The sequence below is a fragment of the Passer montanus genome, unplaced genomic scaffold (assembly GCF_014805655.1).
Source record: "Passer montanus isolate IOZ18808 unplaced genomic scaffold, ASM1480565v1 scaffold10, whole genome shotgun sequence".
Lineage (NCBI taxonomy): Eukaryota > Metazoa > Chordata > Aves > Passeriformes > Passeridae > Passer > Passer montanus.
This window is the reverse complement of record NW_024356505.1, coordinates 5,702,844-5,718,578: the sequence shown is the minus strand read 5'-3', so window position 1 is coordinate 5,718,578 and position 15,735 is coordinate 5,702,844. Positions and strand designations below refer to the sequence as shown.

Here is a 15,735-nt window from a genome sequence, read left to right as displayed (position 1 = left end):
AGGCTTCAAGATTGTAGCTCAAAAGGGCAGTTGCTTTGAGAAGGTAGCTTGAAAGGGCACCTCAACAGCTGAAATCAGATGAGACAGATTTAATGGCCCCTCAGTGATTTCTGACTGAAAGTTCAGAGTTTGAAATTTAGGGATTTTTTTCTTCACCCAGCCTATGGTAAAAGAAATGCACTATAGCCTAATAGAAATTTATTTTCAGGCTGAGTATTTAGAAGAGTTTTTTTCAACTGCTGCATATACATTTGGTCACTTCAGCTGTAAGGAAGAGAAAGAATAATCACTTTGTGTTTGTGGTCTTGTGTATTTTTAGCTAATGTGTTAAGACACTGCAATTCCAGAAAAGCTGTCCTCCATTTCCCCAGAGTATTTTGATTTAACCATCTACATGCAGAATTTTATCTAGACTGCCACAGAAGTTACCAGTAAGTCCACTGGGGTCTTTGCAGCCAAAACAGTAGATAGTAAACACAACACTTTGTTTCCCTGAGGGTTTTAGTTTCATGGGGATTCTGCCACCTCTCAGTAGGTTACCTGCAGAAGCCCTGTAAATTTAGGAAACCTCCCCAGCTGGAGTGATTGATTCCCAAAGCTCCTTCCCATTCCTGCACTGTGCGAGGAAGGGAAAGACTGGCAATACCCACTGGGTGATGCAATTACTTGCAAACCTGTTGCAAGTGGCATGGTAGATCTTAATAAAATTCATAGGTTTTGTGTTGAGAGTAAAGAAGTGACTGATTTCATGCAGAATACTGAGAGAGATGGGGCATGACTGGAGTGAGGAGGGAATGACAAGTGTGGTTTAATTTAACAGCTGCACAAGATGCACAGGGACATTGCAAGACCTGCATGTGGAGATACTTCATCTCACATATGGGAATTTCTGGCTATATTAAGTAACTTGAGGTGGTGCCTATGTGAAATACAGATGGAAACATACCAGTGAGTAAATTTTGTCCAAGTCGATGAGTATGGCTAGGCTATTTCCATGGCAGATATGTTGGGGGTCTTCACGGGAAATATTAGTGATTTATTCTGCCTACAATTGTTAATGCTAACAACCTTCAATAGCTCTTTAAGCATCAGCTGCTTGGAGCATGTGGATTATCCTATTTCACACTGGCAATTAGTTGATGATACTAAAGCACTTTGAAAATGGAAATCACAGGGCAAATGCTATTTAAACAGTTCATCATTTAATGTTTAATCCCATCTCTCCAGCTACTCTGATGGCAATATGTAGAGAGATGGTAAGAGAGAGCAAGGAGTCTGCTTTCAGTTCAACCCCTGGTACAGGTGCTGTGCCCTGTCTGTGCTGCCTCTGACTCAGCTGCTCCTCATCTTCTACCTGCCCACACCCATGTGCTGCAAAACACGTTTTCTTCTTTTTTTTTTTTTTGGTGTTTTTTTTGGTTTTTTTTGTTCCTCACTTGTTTACTGTCTTTCTGTTTTTGCAACTTCTTCGTTCCTCGTTTGTTTTTAGAACCTGTTTGGGGAGTGTGTGGGGTATTCCATTTGTATTTCTGGAGTCCTGATTTTTATTCTTTGGGCAGTTGGTACTGTTTGGCATGTTCTGCAGAACTTGAACCACTCCTATAGTATATATTATAGTAAATATAAAGGTAAGCATTAGTTTGTATATTCATACACTTGGCAACAGCTGATGGGATTTTGGTGGGTTTGGGTTTGTTTGGTTTGGGGTTTTTTTGTCCTGTCCTTCTGCAACATTCAAGACAAATGTGCCTGTTAGAACCATTTGGTTTCCTTCTGGAGTGGTTTTGGGTCTTGGATTGGCAGTTCTAGGTATCCCAGGTATGATAGCTGCTCATTTGGCTTCTGGGTGTATTAAAATTAAAAAAAAAAAAAAAGGAAAATAACATTTTTTAAAAAAAAAACAAGACAGTGAAATAATATAAATAATAATTTAAAATAAATAGATAAAAGAATGCCGAAGGCATACCTTTCAGCTAATTTCAAGGGGTATTTTTTTCAGCCTGTTGTTTTGCATTGGCTTTTCAGTTTTGGTCCTACATCTGATTTCAGATGGTATTGGGTTTTTTTAAAGGACTAGAAACTCCTTTTTTTTTTTTTTGCTCATTCCACTTACTAATATTTCAGGGATGTGACAACAGCAGGTGCCAAATTTCATGTCTAAAATAAAATTGTTCAGACTGATGAGAATCCTTGAAACCACAGGTGAAGTTTCAGGCCAGTTAAATAAAGCTGTAGAGCATCCATTTGTATCATTCATTCATATAATGAAACCTGTTCTTATAACTCAGCTCTGATATATTAACCCTGCAGTTATCCTCACACATAAATGGGAGATGTGTTGCTTTCGTCAGGATATAACCATATAAATCCCCTGTGCATGAATGGAAAAATAGAGGCCCTTAGGCTATAGGTATCAAAGGTCTCCCCTATACTTACAATAGCCTAATAAGGTTATTTTGAAGGCATAGGTAATTACTCACAGGCTCCCTATAGCCAGTGATTCATTGTTCACTACTGAAACATTTCTAAATGAATTATGTTTTAAACAAGCAAATCCTTGGCCTTCTCTTTTATGGAAGGAAAAAGAAAATGGGAGTGACACAAAATTCCACCATTTTCTGTGTTAAGTAAAGTACACTGCTTGCTAGTTAAAAGGTCCCTAGTATTTGTAGCAGCTTAAATATACTGCAGTGCTTCTTGCTGTTTTGAATGCCTATTTCTGAATTTCACATTTTGATAAAAATATTATTGTTGTCATTAAATTGATATTTAGAAAAGACTGGATACAAGAGCTCAGTGCAATGAATAAAACAGTTGGAGTTAACTATCCCTGGGGATAGAATCAATCACTGTTGTAGAAGAGGGTGACATTTAAAAAAGAAACTCAGAAGAAAATGTCATGCTTAAAAAATTAGATTTAAACGCACTAGCTCCTGATTGATTTTTATTGCACTCACATGGGTACACTGATTGATTATCAGCCTTACAAATGTTTAGTACCTTTCTCACTTCTCTAATAATCAGAATAATCTAATTTTCAATGTCATTTAAGTTACCACATTCAAGGTTATAATAGATCATATTTCTAATAAAACATAGCAATTATGTAATGAATAATACAAAGCTGCAAGGCAGAGTTCAAATTTACCTTCCTCAAAAAAAAGAAAAAAAAAGGCTAAAAAAAAAATAAAAATACCAGGAGTGGCTGGAAGGGGCAGTGTACGTGAAGGCAGGCGACAGGACTATGTCTTCTGGATCTGTGGTGTGTTCCCCCGTGGTTGAACTGAGGTTCCTGGCGCGTTGGCCGGGGCGGGTTTGCCATAGCTGAATGTTATTTCTCAATAGGAAACCCTGGGCGGGCTCGAATTCTGTAATGGATGTGCTTGCTCTGTGCCTGGGGAAAAATGATAGCGTGCCAGGTGCTTATGAAATGTCTTCCATGATTGTTTCTCTGTGCTCCCTGTTAATTTTGATATGTGTCTGTAGAGAGATACTATCTCACTTAATTTGAGATGTTTTCTTCTGGCGATTGTTATCCAACAGCTGACATGGTTGATTTCTCAGAATCAGCTACAAAATATGCAGGTTTCAATGTGTTTTGGTTTTGTAAGCCCCTTACACAACTGTGTACTTGTTATTCGCTTTGTCCATTAGAAATGAGAGTTTTGTGTTTGAAATGGGCTTTGTCTCCAATCATTCTCCATATGTCAAAGCCAAGTTTTGGCATGGAAATTTGTTTTAAAATAGTTTCCTGGCTTTTTTTAAAGACTGAGCTGTTTTGCCTAAAAGAAAACATTATTTCATCTGGAAATCACGACCTAGGAAACCAATCTATTTATAACTACCTGGTGTTCTGCATATTTTAGTATGTTTGGCTTGCAATTGCACTGCTGTTAATGTGAGCAGGAGTCCCACCATCCTGAATTGATGGCTCGCCAATGTGTCTAGTGTGATTTTGCTGGTTTTGAGATGATTGTTTTGTTCCTTTACGTGTCTTGGAGATGGGAAACTCAAACTCTTTGAGTTCCCTCATTCTTTGTGCTTTCTTTCACCAGTTCTCAGGCCTGAAATCTACCTGGGATGTGAAGTTGGGTGTTCTTTGGACCATGGGATCAGACAGGCTAGTTCAGCAGCAGCAGGGTTGCTAAGGCTCCCTTGGTTTGAAATTTTCCAAGTTGACTGTTGGGAAAGACACCCTTATGGACTGCCATTCCATACCATTTTACACAATTTGTTGAAGAGTAATGTGTGGTATATGTTGGGCATTTAAGCTGATGGAGCACACTTGGCATTGGCAGTAAGTAAGCATTTTGCTTATTTGACTGAAATATTTTGACTGAAATTGGCCACAGCTGCTAACTTCTGCCAGAATTAGAATTTTTTTAGCAGCTGCCTCTGGAGTTGGAGAAGCAAGAGCGTGGAGGAACTGTGCAAGGTTTCCACCCTAGCAAACAGCTTGGTGCTGCTGGATTTCCCAGCTGCAGTGCTGGGGATCGGCCCCACGGCTGCCATCGCCCTGCCCAGGCTGCCTGGTGTTCAGACAGGGACAGGTGGCTTCCCAAGGAGCAGGAGGACAGGCAGGACAGTGAGCCTCTGCCCAGAAGGGAGAACTGGCAGGTCTGCAGCGTTCCTACCTCAGTTCACCTCTCACTTCTCTTCTCACTGGGTTTTACAAACAAAAGGAGTCTTTTTGCAGACCGACCTTGTGCCCAGCACTGTGCAATTACTGACTTGCTCTGTGTGCTTTATGGTGCTTTTGAGGTTTGTTAGCTTAACGAGTAACTTCCAAAATATTTGGGGACAAGAGAAGTGTGGTTTTACAGGAATGCAAACTGACTGGAAGCACTAGTAGTTGTTGCTACAGGAACAAAACCAGCTAACTAGTACACAGAGCTCTTCAAAGGTCACGGGGATCTCCAAGAGGCAAAACTGCAGTGATAGCATTTCAAATCATGAATTTATAGCTGATTAATCATTTTAATACATGAAAGGAGCTGTCTGTGTATCTTCTGGATATCTGGGGAAGCGCAGGTTGTGCAAGTAGTAGGAAAAATTGCACTGTGAGTGGAATTGTGCACCTTTGTGGAATGTGGAATTTGTGCCACCTTTGACAAATGGATGTACAAATATTCACTATTCCATGATTTTACCTGACTGTCTAGAAACTGTCTAAATCTCATGGAGTGGATCCCAGCTATCCTTAGCCAAACAGTGGCTAAGTTGGGTGGACCTGAGGGGTTTGTGTTTAAGACTGGACGATTCCCTGCATTAGAACATGCTTGAAATGACCCCATTCAGGCAGCAGAATTGCTGCAAGGTTATTAAATGAGAGCACTGGGGTTCTCCAAGAGAAGCTTTTTGTGTCTTCTCTATACTCAGTTCCATCTACAGCAGGCCCTGCTTTCCTTGAAGAATGCATATAACCTGCATGCAATTTTTGTGCCCTGTCCATCACTAGGAGCAGAAAAGAGAAAGTGTATCTGAGGCTAAGGAAAAAGCAATGGCAATCCTGGGGTGAGGAGAACAGATTGAGCAGGACAAGATGTTATGTTCTGCCTCCCTACCATCAGGGAGGAGGCTGAACATCTGAAGGTAGGGGCTGGTTCTTAAGGCAACAGCAAGTATCTTTGCCAGCTTGCAAACCCTGCTGTGGCTGCCTGGGGGTTTCTGGGTGTGGAAGTGCAAGTCCTGGCCTGTGTGTCAAGGGGACAGGGAAGCTGTCACAGGAAGATAGATTGAAGCAGACGTGCACAGGTGTGGGCGTGTGTCACTCAGCCTTCTGAGACGTGCCAAGACCTGGCTTCCTCACGTATCAAGATACACCTCTTTTCATTCTCCTTCCCCACGCTACCACCTTACTTATTTTTCTTTAACTTCCAAGAGTTCTCATAGGGCAAGAGAGCTTCTATACTGTCCCCTGTTGGGAGCTTCTAATTAATGCAGCCATCAAGTCAGAATTTAGTGCACAAGTAATGAAATTCATAACCTGAGTTTTCTATGGCAGCATTAACTGTGACACAGATTCATCACTGGCATATCATCATTAAAAGGCAGTGGAATTGCATCGGGGATTGATGTGATCATATGCATGTAAAGATCAAGATACCAAAAGGTGTGATTTATGTAATATAAGCATAAGCTGTAATCCAAAACCCTTCCCACATGCGGTGTGACAGTTCCTGTTCCCAGAGCAGTGATGGTTTTTCCATTTACTGCGTAAATGTGTGTGTGTGTGTGTGTTTATATGTTTTTATTTAACTCTTTTAAACATAGTGTTGTCTTAAGGTCTTTCTCTTTTTTTTGTTTTCTTTTTTGCATGTTGATTTATAACAGTAGTTAAATCTGCCCAATAGTTCGGTGTTATTGAAATGCTTTATATTTTTGGAGTTTGGGTATTATACGTCAGCACTTTAATCCATTATCTTACAGGGAATATGGAAACACTGACATGTCTGCAGATGCCCAATAGTTCGGTGTTATTGAAATGCTTTATATTTTTGGAGTTTGGGTATTATACGTCAGCACTTTAATCCATTATCTTACAGGGAATATGGAAACACTGACATGTCTGATGCAGTCTTAATGAATAAAGTAAGAAGATATATATTATTCTGGATTTTCATTATTTTAAAAGCCGTCAGAATCATATAAGAAAGTTAATGAGGAACAAAAAATGTTTTCAGGCTGTGTTGCTTCTCCCATTTCTACCCTCTGATTTGCACCAAAAGAGAAAGAGGACAGAGCTGGGCCAATTTGGTGATGAGGACTGATCAGCAGCTGTCCCTCTGGTGGCCTTTGGAGGGAAAGGAATTTCAGGTACACTGCAGAAGGAGCAGTGCTGGGGTAGCAAAGGAGCATGGCAGGGTTCCTGCCAGAGTAATCTCTTGGTCTCTGGGAGCCTTTGGCACCTGCTTCGAAGCCTGGCCTGAATAATGTTCATCTTCTTTGAGGAGTTCAAAACCTGTTGAGAGAAGTAGTTGTTGAGGCAAATTTGTCAATCAGCTTGTAGAGGTGTAAGTAAGTGGGGCTTTGTGACAAAGGTTTATTGCTCTTTGTGGTTGTGTAGGAGTTTACAGAATTTTCTAAGGAACTCTTTTATCTCCCAGGTACAGCAGTGATTAGGATTTGTTTCTGAAGTGCAGTGGCAGTTTGCAGCACTTGAGACATTGCTCTGGGTCTTGGATGTTTCTCAGTGCTAAACATGGTGCTTGTGCTCTGTCCTGGGGTCCAGCAAACAAATCAGAGCATTTGCTTGAGGGGAAAACTTGTAAAAAGTGGGGAGGCACCAGTCTATCCCCCTAAACCTGACTACACTGGTAGCATTGTACCTTTGCAAGGAATAACCTTTTTGGTCCACTCTTGCTGGTCTCCTTTGGGTCTGTGTTCTCCAAACACCAAAATTGATGGTGTTCAAGGTTAGGTTTCAATCCAGTGGGGTGGTCAGCATTCCAGCCCTGATCCAGCCAAGCCCATGACTGACTGCAGTGAGGGTCTGTCACACAGTTAAGTCAAGTTCATGCTTAAAATGTGAATGACTGGTGTCAGAATTCTCTCAGTTGCAAATTCAGACCTTTAGTGAGAAGACCAGAGCCATAGATTCTGTGTGCCTAATGGCCTTGTGAAGGAGAAACAATGTTCTCCACATCTCTGCTCCTTGTTTTCTGTTACACAAAATGTGTTATTTCTATAGATGCCTCTGAGTCTGATGCTTTTCCAGCCCACTATTTTTTCTGCTCTTTATGATTATTGTGGTTCACTGGCATGTAGGAAGCGACCACAGAAGATGTGGAGATGGGCCTGGGGAACCCACAGGGAAGAAGAGCTGGCATGGAGGTGGCTTTGTGCTTCCCCCCCTGTGGCACAGATAGATGCACTTCCTGGGGCAGGACAGTACAAATAAGAATCAGCAGGTCTTTGGCCATCCCAAATCCCTAGCCATGCTCACATATGCCAAACCCACCAGCTGCACCCTCCGAGTTTAGGGCCTTGTATTAAATATCATGAGGTTTTGAATACTAACAGTGTTAAGATGGGTTTTATTTATCCAGTAAGATTTAGTCTTCAGGGTGTTTAATATTGACATGGAGTCTTTGGGGAGAGGGATTGATTTTGCTTGGCTTTGTTGTAAAGCCTTATGCATCTGGTTACACTTAAGACGTTAGCTTTAGCTAACAGCAAGACTCTTGATAAAATTCACAATTACTGGCAATACTGCGGACATGGACTTATCTCCTGGGCACGTTTTGTAAAATTAAGCTATTTTCATTAAAAGAACAAAGAGCAGCATGGTGATGGAGCAGCTGTCATATTTTATTACAAAACACAAATATGTGGGAAATCAATTACAGCACGAGTGAGCACAATGCATATTTCCAGTAATCCCCCACGGCCGGGGGAAGGTAGAAGGCTGATCTGAGTGCAGAAGCAGATGGCAAGCAACTTTAGATAGCTTCACTGCCATTTTTTCTCTTTCAAGTGTTTGTGCTTCTCCTTTGATCTTCAGAACATGGCTTTAACGTGTTTCATCTTCTTTTGTTTACTGTTTTCACATTTAACTTTCCTTTTAAATAACTTCTGTTTGGTGGAGTTTGTATTAGTATGGAGCTTTGGTTATCTTCCATGCTGATGTATTTAAGAAGAAAGACAGTTGCTGTCTTTTTTTAGTGTTGTTCACATCCAATAAAATAGTGACTGCTTCACTACAGAGGACTTTGCCATCCTCCGTGCACAATTGTAGTTCTACAATGAAAAAAATCCCACCTCCCAAGGTTACTGAGACACTGTGCATATGAAGTTGCAGTAGACTTTCCTGAAAGGCAGATACCATGGGATTGTGATGGCACACCCACAACAAACCCCTGTGGAAGTTTGGTTTCATCACTGCTCACTACATTTAGTTCTTAAATTATTTTTAAATGAGTAAGCTGGAGTTAGTGTCCTCTGTGCATATAACATTTTTATATTCACCTAAAATAATGTGTTTTTAAAATAGCAGCATTTTACAGTGATTTGAAATAGAGCAGCAAGAGCAACATAGGTTGATCCAAATTACCCCACGTGACCTGTATCTCTGCTTTTCTTACAGCTGTCAGAAATGACAGGAACAAAAAGAAGAAGGAACCTTCAAAGCAGGAGTCCACAGAAAACTATGAAATGACAGCAGAGTTAGATGATCTCACTGAGAAGATCCGAAAAGCTCACCAGGAAACCTTCCCCTCGCTCTGCCAGCTGGGAAAATACACTACAGTGAGTATGATTTGAGGCACAAAGTGTTCTGGATATGCCGGGATGATGTGAGTTTTGGAGGCTCTGGACATTTTAAATAGATGGAGCAGTAGATTCACTCTTTGCACCTCCTAAGCCAGGAAAAAACAGAGGTGTGAGTGCAAAGGCTGCCTGCTGGGGAGAGAAATTGCACTTAGATGTGAGCGCTACTTAGCGGTGTCACGAGAGACTCCTGGAGGATTAATCCAGCCAAACGACCAGCTCTGAGACCATGAGTCAGTTACATTCCATCATTCATTAGAAATGTGTTGGCTTCCAAAGATGTGATCTCTGCTCGTGCATCAGCAGATTACAACTTTGCAGGTGTAGGGAGTTCTTAAATGCTGCTGGATTAGTGGTGATAGTCCCAAAGCTACCAAGGTCAAGGAAAATATGAAATGTTTAAGTAAAACAGTTTCCAAAATGCTCATTTGCAGTTTATTGCTAGAATCATAGAATATCCTGAGTTGGAAGGGACCCACAAGGATCACTGAGTTCAGCTCCTGGCTCTGCACATGACTACCCCAAAAATTACACATCCATTCCCCATCTACCAAAAGATCCCATAACAGCAAAAACTTCTGCTGCTTTTACAAATGAAAAAGCAGCCCCCCCATCAAGAAACTCAGTATTATGGGAATTTCTCCAGAGTTGAGTCAGGGAAATAATTTTTCTTCTATACATATATATGTTGCTAAATACAAGGAAAGTTTGTGATATTAATTGATTAAAGAAAATTCAATGTCAAGTTTGCAAATCCAGTAATAAAAAAGATGATGAAAAATAACTATTAGGTAATGTTTAGAACCTTATCAGTCGAGAAATGACTGCTGGGTCTGGGCTTGCTGTTGGTTGCAGCAGCACTGGCTGTTTCAGAAAGATGTGCAAAATATCCTGATGTAGTCAAGCATGTGCTCTCATTGCTGAGAGCAGGAGTTTAGGAGCGACATGACTGGGGCAAGGAGACAGCTCTCTCCATGGTTCTTGCCCTCCAGCCCCAGCTGAAGATCTGGGACCAATCCCCAGAGGCCAGGTAAAATACTTCTATCACTGGATTGCTCTCTGGCCTGAGTAAATTTTCTGCTATTGCAATAAACATTACATTTCTCAGAGTGATGTAGGCAAATCCCTGTGTGCCATCAATATTCATTGTTTTAGCAGTCGGGGTGCTTTTTTATGGCATATTAATCTATTTACAAAACAAAGTGCAAGGGTCAAAAATTAGGCCTGAGTGTAAGACTTGGTATTTAAGTGCAAGAAAAGCAAGCACATATGGTGTGATTTTAGAAAAAGGCACATTTTTCATGTTACTGAAAGTATTTTCACAAGCACTTTTCACATTTAAATCTGAGCCCTGTGTAAAGTGATTAGTACTGGGGAAGGAGCCCATCCTCCCCATGTTTCTCTGGTCCTTCCCAGCAGGAACACGTTACTCTGGATTTCCACCTTACCTGGGAGTTAGCAGAGAGCACTGCAGCTGGTGGGATGGTACTGTACTGCACCCTGGTAATTGCCAAAGAGTCTCAAGGGTTGAAAGATAAACCTTGGCACCTCTACACTTGCATTAGGTACTGGATGCTGAAGTATCATTAATCTTTTAGCTCTTGAAATGATACAAGTGGATGAAATTGGAGAGGGTCTTGTTGCAGCACACCCACTGCTGATGCCTTCCTCCTTAGGTTCTGTCTGAACCCCATGGGGAGTTTATGCCCCTGTTGGAATTTCAGAGCCCTTATTGAGAGCACCTGGATCTCAGTAATGAGCAGATGAATCTGGTCTGTCTATGGAACACGAGTAGTCATGATTCGACTGCACTCTTTCTGAGGCTGAATATTGGTCATTCGTATCTCAAGCCTGATGGGACAGCCTGGGGCAGATTTCTTGGTTTTAGCATTACTCTGTTGGAAGTCCAAAGCAGGGAACTGCTGCACAGGGCTCAGCCCTCTCCTGCTTTGTCATGGTACAAGTTGCAACAACAGAATTATACTGAAAGAATTATTTTCGGCTTACCTTGAATCCTTGAGAGCGATGCTGCTTCCTTCAAACACTGCATCAGACCTAATAGCAGCAGTGCTAAATACTGTCTTCTTGCTGCATTCTCATACTCTGTGTGAAATGCAGAGTGTTTAAATCTCTCATATAGGTAAGGTCTGGCAGCCGCTGTGGCATTTTATGCAGGACTTTGGTGTTAAGAGCTCGCATGGGAAGGACAGAGTGGTGCTGGGCCTGCAGTAAGGGCTCCCCTCCAGCTGCCTGCCAGCCCAGGGGCAGGGGATAATGCTTTCTGCAGCCCTGAGGATACAAGAGGATCTGGGATGTGGAAGCTGTGTGTGCTGGTCACAAGAGCACTGCTCCGGTGCCTGGACACCACCACCAGCTGCTGATCAAACAGCAGGGCTCTGACAACAATCTGAGACACTTGAAGCAGAGACCAGAAATCAAAAACAAAGGAGCACAGAGCCCTTTTTCTAAGTGCTGAGTCCAAGGGGAGTTTATAGGCTAAAAGCCTATATGCTACTCTGCTTTTTTTGATAGTAACAATCTAGTACGTGTAGAAGATTGCCCCCAGTCCTGCTTTTATGCCTGGCTCTGCGTGCTGTCAGTCGTGAGGCATGGCGTGCTCACACTACAGAGCACACAGATTGCTTTTATAACCTTAGAGTTTTTAATTTAATTCTCTAAGTGAGAGGTGAGAAGTGAGTGTTTCTAACCAATGTGGATTCTGTTGAATTTTGTGAGCCTTGCATTTGTGTGCTGACAGGGATGGTGGATGGAAGAAACCGTTGTGCAAGAGCGGCCCCTGAGTGTCTTTGGTTACGCGATAATTCATACTGTTTTAAAAGAAGATTTTGTTTGTTGCTAAAAAGAGAAAAAAATTATAGGAGTGTAAAGTAAAAAAGACCTTACATAGATACAGTAAAAATAAAAATCTGTTCAGGCATTTGGGTCATGTATCTGGCTCCTCTCACTCTTGAGCACTGCAGCCTGCATTTCCCAGAGGGAAAGGTTGCATGGTGATTTTTTTTCCCCCTTTCATTGTGTGTTTTTACCTGTTAAAAATGGTTTTGGAGAAGCATTTTCAATTACTTTTTTTTATAGCCATCTGCTCTTTAGAAAGAAAAAGTGGCCCCATACTTTGAATAGTTAATAGAAGTCTACTTAAAATAATGGGAGAATAGCACTTGTATTAAATTCCCTGAGTCATTTGACTTAACAGTTGCATTTGGTGGGCAGTGACAAGTACAGTTCTACCAATGATGAGAATCAGCAAGCTGTTTAAATGTAATGGATTCCAAAAGTCCATCATAAACAGATCTGTTTTATTACTGTCATCCAGGTAAGAGAGAGTGCCTGAGTAATTTCTCTGGAGATGTCATACTTTATAGTATAATTGAGTGTAACTATACTGCTTGTCCCTTGAGAGTGGTATTATTTGTAAGTCTACAGCTGTGTTACATCCAGCCTTGTGATAAAGGGAGGATAAAACAGAAAACAGTTTTGGCTCTGCAGACCCTTGCTGCAGATACTCCTGGGTAGCTCTTGGCTAGCTGGAAGTAAAGAAGTTCCACGCCTTGACAGCATTTTGTTCTTTGGAAGTGCTGGTCTTAGAAGTGACACAGCTATTGTTCAGTGCCATTGCAGAGCAATATATATATGTGTGTGTGTGTATATATATATGTGTGTGTGTGTGTATATATGTATATATATATAATATGTGTGTATCTCCTGATACTGGGACTGAGCAGGGACATGTGTCGTGGTCCTCAGTGAACTCTCTGGAGCTGGAGTGCATTGCTGCTTTTACTAAAGAGGCATCACGAGTGTTCCTGATTAGGGCAGAGTGCCCCTGTGAGCCTTGTTTCCTTTGTAAAGTGGATTTTAAAGACAGTAGGGATTCTGCTGCTGTGTATGTTTCTATGAGTACCTCATCCCATATTGTTAATGTGGATACAGAGCAGCCTGCAATGAAAAAACAAAAATGATGGAAAAAATGGGATCAATTTATGTGGCAAAAATGGCTGTTTAATTGGATTTCATAGCAAGGTTGGGCTTTTCCACTGATAAAGATGCCACTAGGGTGTATTACAGTATTGTTCTACCATATGTGCACTGGTGCATAGGCCTGAAAAACATGAGAGACTGCTCCTGGAAAAGACACCCAAAAACCCGCTTCAGTAAAATATTCAGGAAAAGTCATAGCGTCTGCATCTTTTTCACAGCATGGATAGAGGAGATCTCCAGGCTAATTTAATCAGAGTTTTTGTTTCTGTTGTGCATTTTTTTTTTAACCCTGTGTTTTATTGTTCAATGTATACATTGATATTGAGTCAGTTTTGGTTTTTCAATACTGAGAAATGCTGCTAAAAATCCAGCTCTTTTTTCCTGTGACACTAGTGTTGACATTCATTAACAGATAGAATGTTAAAACTCTTTCCATTTGTAGCATCTCAAAGGTAATGTGTAAACCACATTAGCTCCAATGCTGAGGGATCTGGCACTTGACATAATAAAACACCTGGTTATTTTGTATTTTATTAACTGCCCCTTCTCTTCAGTTTGCATAATAGAGAGTTGGATTTACATTTGTTACGACGGTCGTGCATTTTTCCTAATAGAAGACACGTCAAACTTCCCGTTGCTGGCACTGCAGCATGATAAAGTAACCTCATATGATACTGATGAAGATTTCGTTCACACTTGCTGGTTTCATGCAACGTCTTTTTTTCCAGATGGATACCCTATTGTAAAATGATTTCCTGCTTTAGGCTCTGCTTTGTGTAGCTCTCTGCTATGCCATCTTTCTATGAACTGGATAAACTGCCTATTAAATTTAATTACAGCCTGAATGACTGCACATCTTGATCTTATTTTTCCTCCAATGTACTGTATTTCACCAAGGTCCTTGAGGATGAAATAAAATAAATCTGAGGGATGCATACTCCAGTAGCCGAAAGAAATGTTTCAAAGGGCATTACAATCACTGTTAACTCATTAGTTTTGGACCATTTTGAAGGCAATTCTTTAGGTTTAGCATTATAAAGACATTTTCTTTTGTCATTTAAAAAAACCCAAAAGAAAATAGAGGAAGTTCCCAGAATAAAAATTCAAATAGAAATGATGAAATGAATTAATTATCCCCTAAAGAGATGGGTAGCAGGAAAGAGCACGCATGCTCCTTCGGACTGCTCAGCACAGTCAGCATTTATTTTTTCCAATTAGGGCCTAATGTAAATATTCCTGGCTCAAATCTCCAAGCTGTTCCAAGTGAGGGTGAATGTCAGGCTGGTGGTGCCCTGGGGACTCGTCAGGACTTTCCCCTTCATGACTGATGGTAGTGGTGGTGTCTTGTGAAGGCAGCGCTGGGATGGGGTCCAGAGCATCACAGCCAAGCTGAGCTCACTCCACATTGCCTCACCAACCTCTTCCAGCCCTTTGTCCTTCCCGTGAACCAAAGAAAGGTGACAAGATAATGGCTTCAATGGTTTTCTAAGAGGTGGATGTCCTCACCATCAGGAGTGGTGGCGGCAGGCTCACTGGAAATGTTTCCTCCAAGGAAGTGTGATCTGTGTAATTTGAATGCTTTTTGATGGCTATTTAATCTGCCATGTCTGTTAGACTTTTAGGTTGAGACTCTGCTCATTTAACTTTAATTTTAAAGTTAATTTAACATTTTAACTTCAACCAGCTGAGACTGAGGCAGCTGATCACATGGGCTTCCTCTGCAGCTGGGGAGAAAACCACTGCCTGGGCATATTTTTATAGGTAAAATTCCTCCTGCAGTGAAGAGGAGATCACCCAGATGCTGAAGGCAGCTGCAATGCACACTGAATTTGGTGGCTTAAGAAACAGGGGGCTGGGGGACAGCATCACACTGGCTGCATCCTAAATAGCATTGGATCAAAGGCTGACAATTCACTGTGTGTGAGGGCAGAAAGAAAGAGGAGATCTGGATATTTCAGCGCTCTGTCATTACCTGTTTCTTGTCACTCTGCTGGAGTCCTGGGTTGATTGGAATGGGCTCACCAGGTCTCATGACACCCAGTGTTGGTGGGCTGGCATCAAATGGGTCACAGCAGATTTTGAGTCAGGCTGTTCTTGGTTGACATATTCACCTTTTTCAAGGGTTAAGTGGTTGTTCTAAATGTATGAAAAATGTGAGTTTGATCACAAGCTTAACACAAGTTTCCTATGCACTCTAGAAAATTATGGAGATTTTGAGATAGGTGAATATAAACACTCCCTGAAAGATGCCACTGGAATGTCCTTGTTACACTTCCAGCAGTGGGGGTGTATGTTGGCTGCACCATCAAACGAGCACGTAGCATTCATCCAGGCACATGGGATTTTCCTTAACATCATGTAAATAAATGCTCTGTAAGTCATGGGAGACTGTAGCTTCAGAAAGCTGTGGAAGAGTCACAGAGCTGAGAAATTAAGCAGAACCAATTTTCTAAGACCTTAAGTATGTGA

The 15,735-nt window shown here is 41.4% G+C and overlaps 1 protein-coding gene across 11 annotated transcripts in view; it reads left to right on the top strand.

Moving 5' to 3' along the window:
- RARB (retinoic acid receptor beta) overlaps positions 1-15,735 on the top strand; it is a 323,420-nt gene that overhangs the window by 294,494 nt on the left and 13,191 nt on the right. For all 11 annotated transcript variants that reach the window (XM_039705235.1, XM_039705215.1, XM_039705224.1 and 8 more), the window contains one exon: positions 9,086-9,246. In XM_039705235.1, the coding sequence (XP_039561169.1) occupies positions 9,086-9,246 (161 nt within the window). The remainder of the gene's footprint in view (positions 1-9,085; positions 9,247-15,735) is intronic.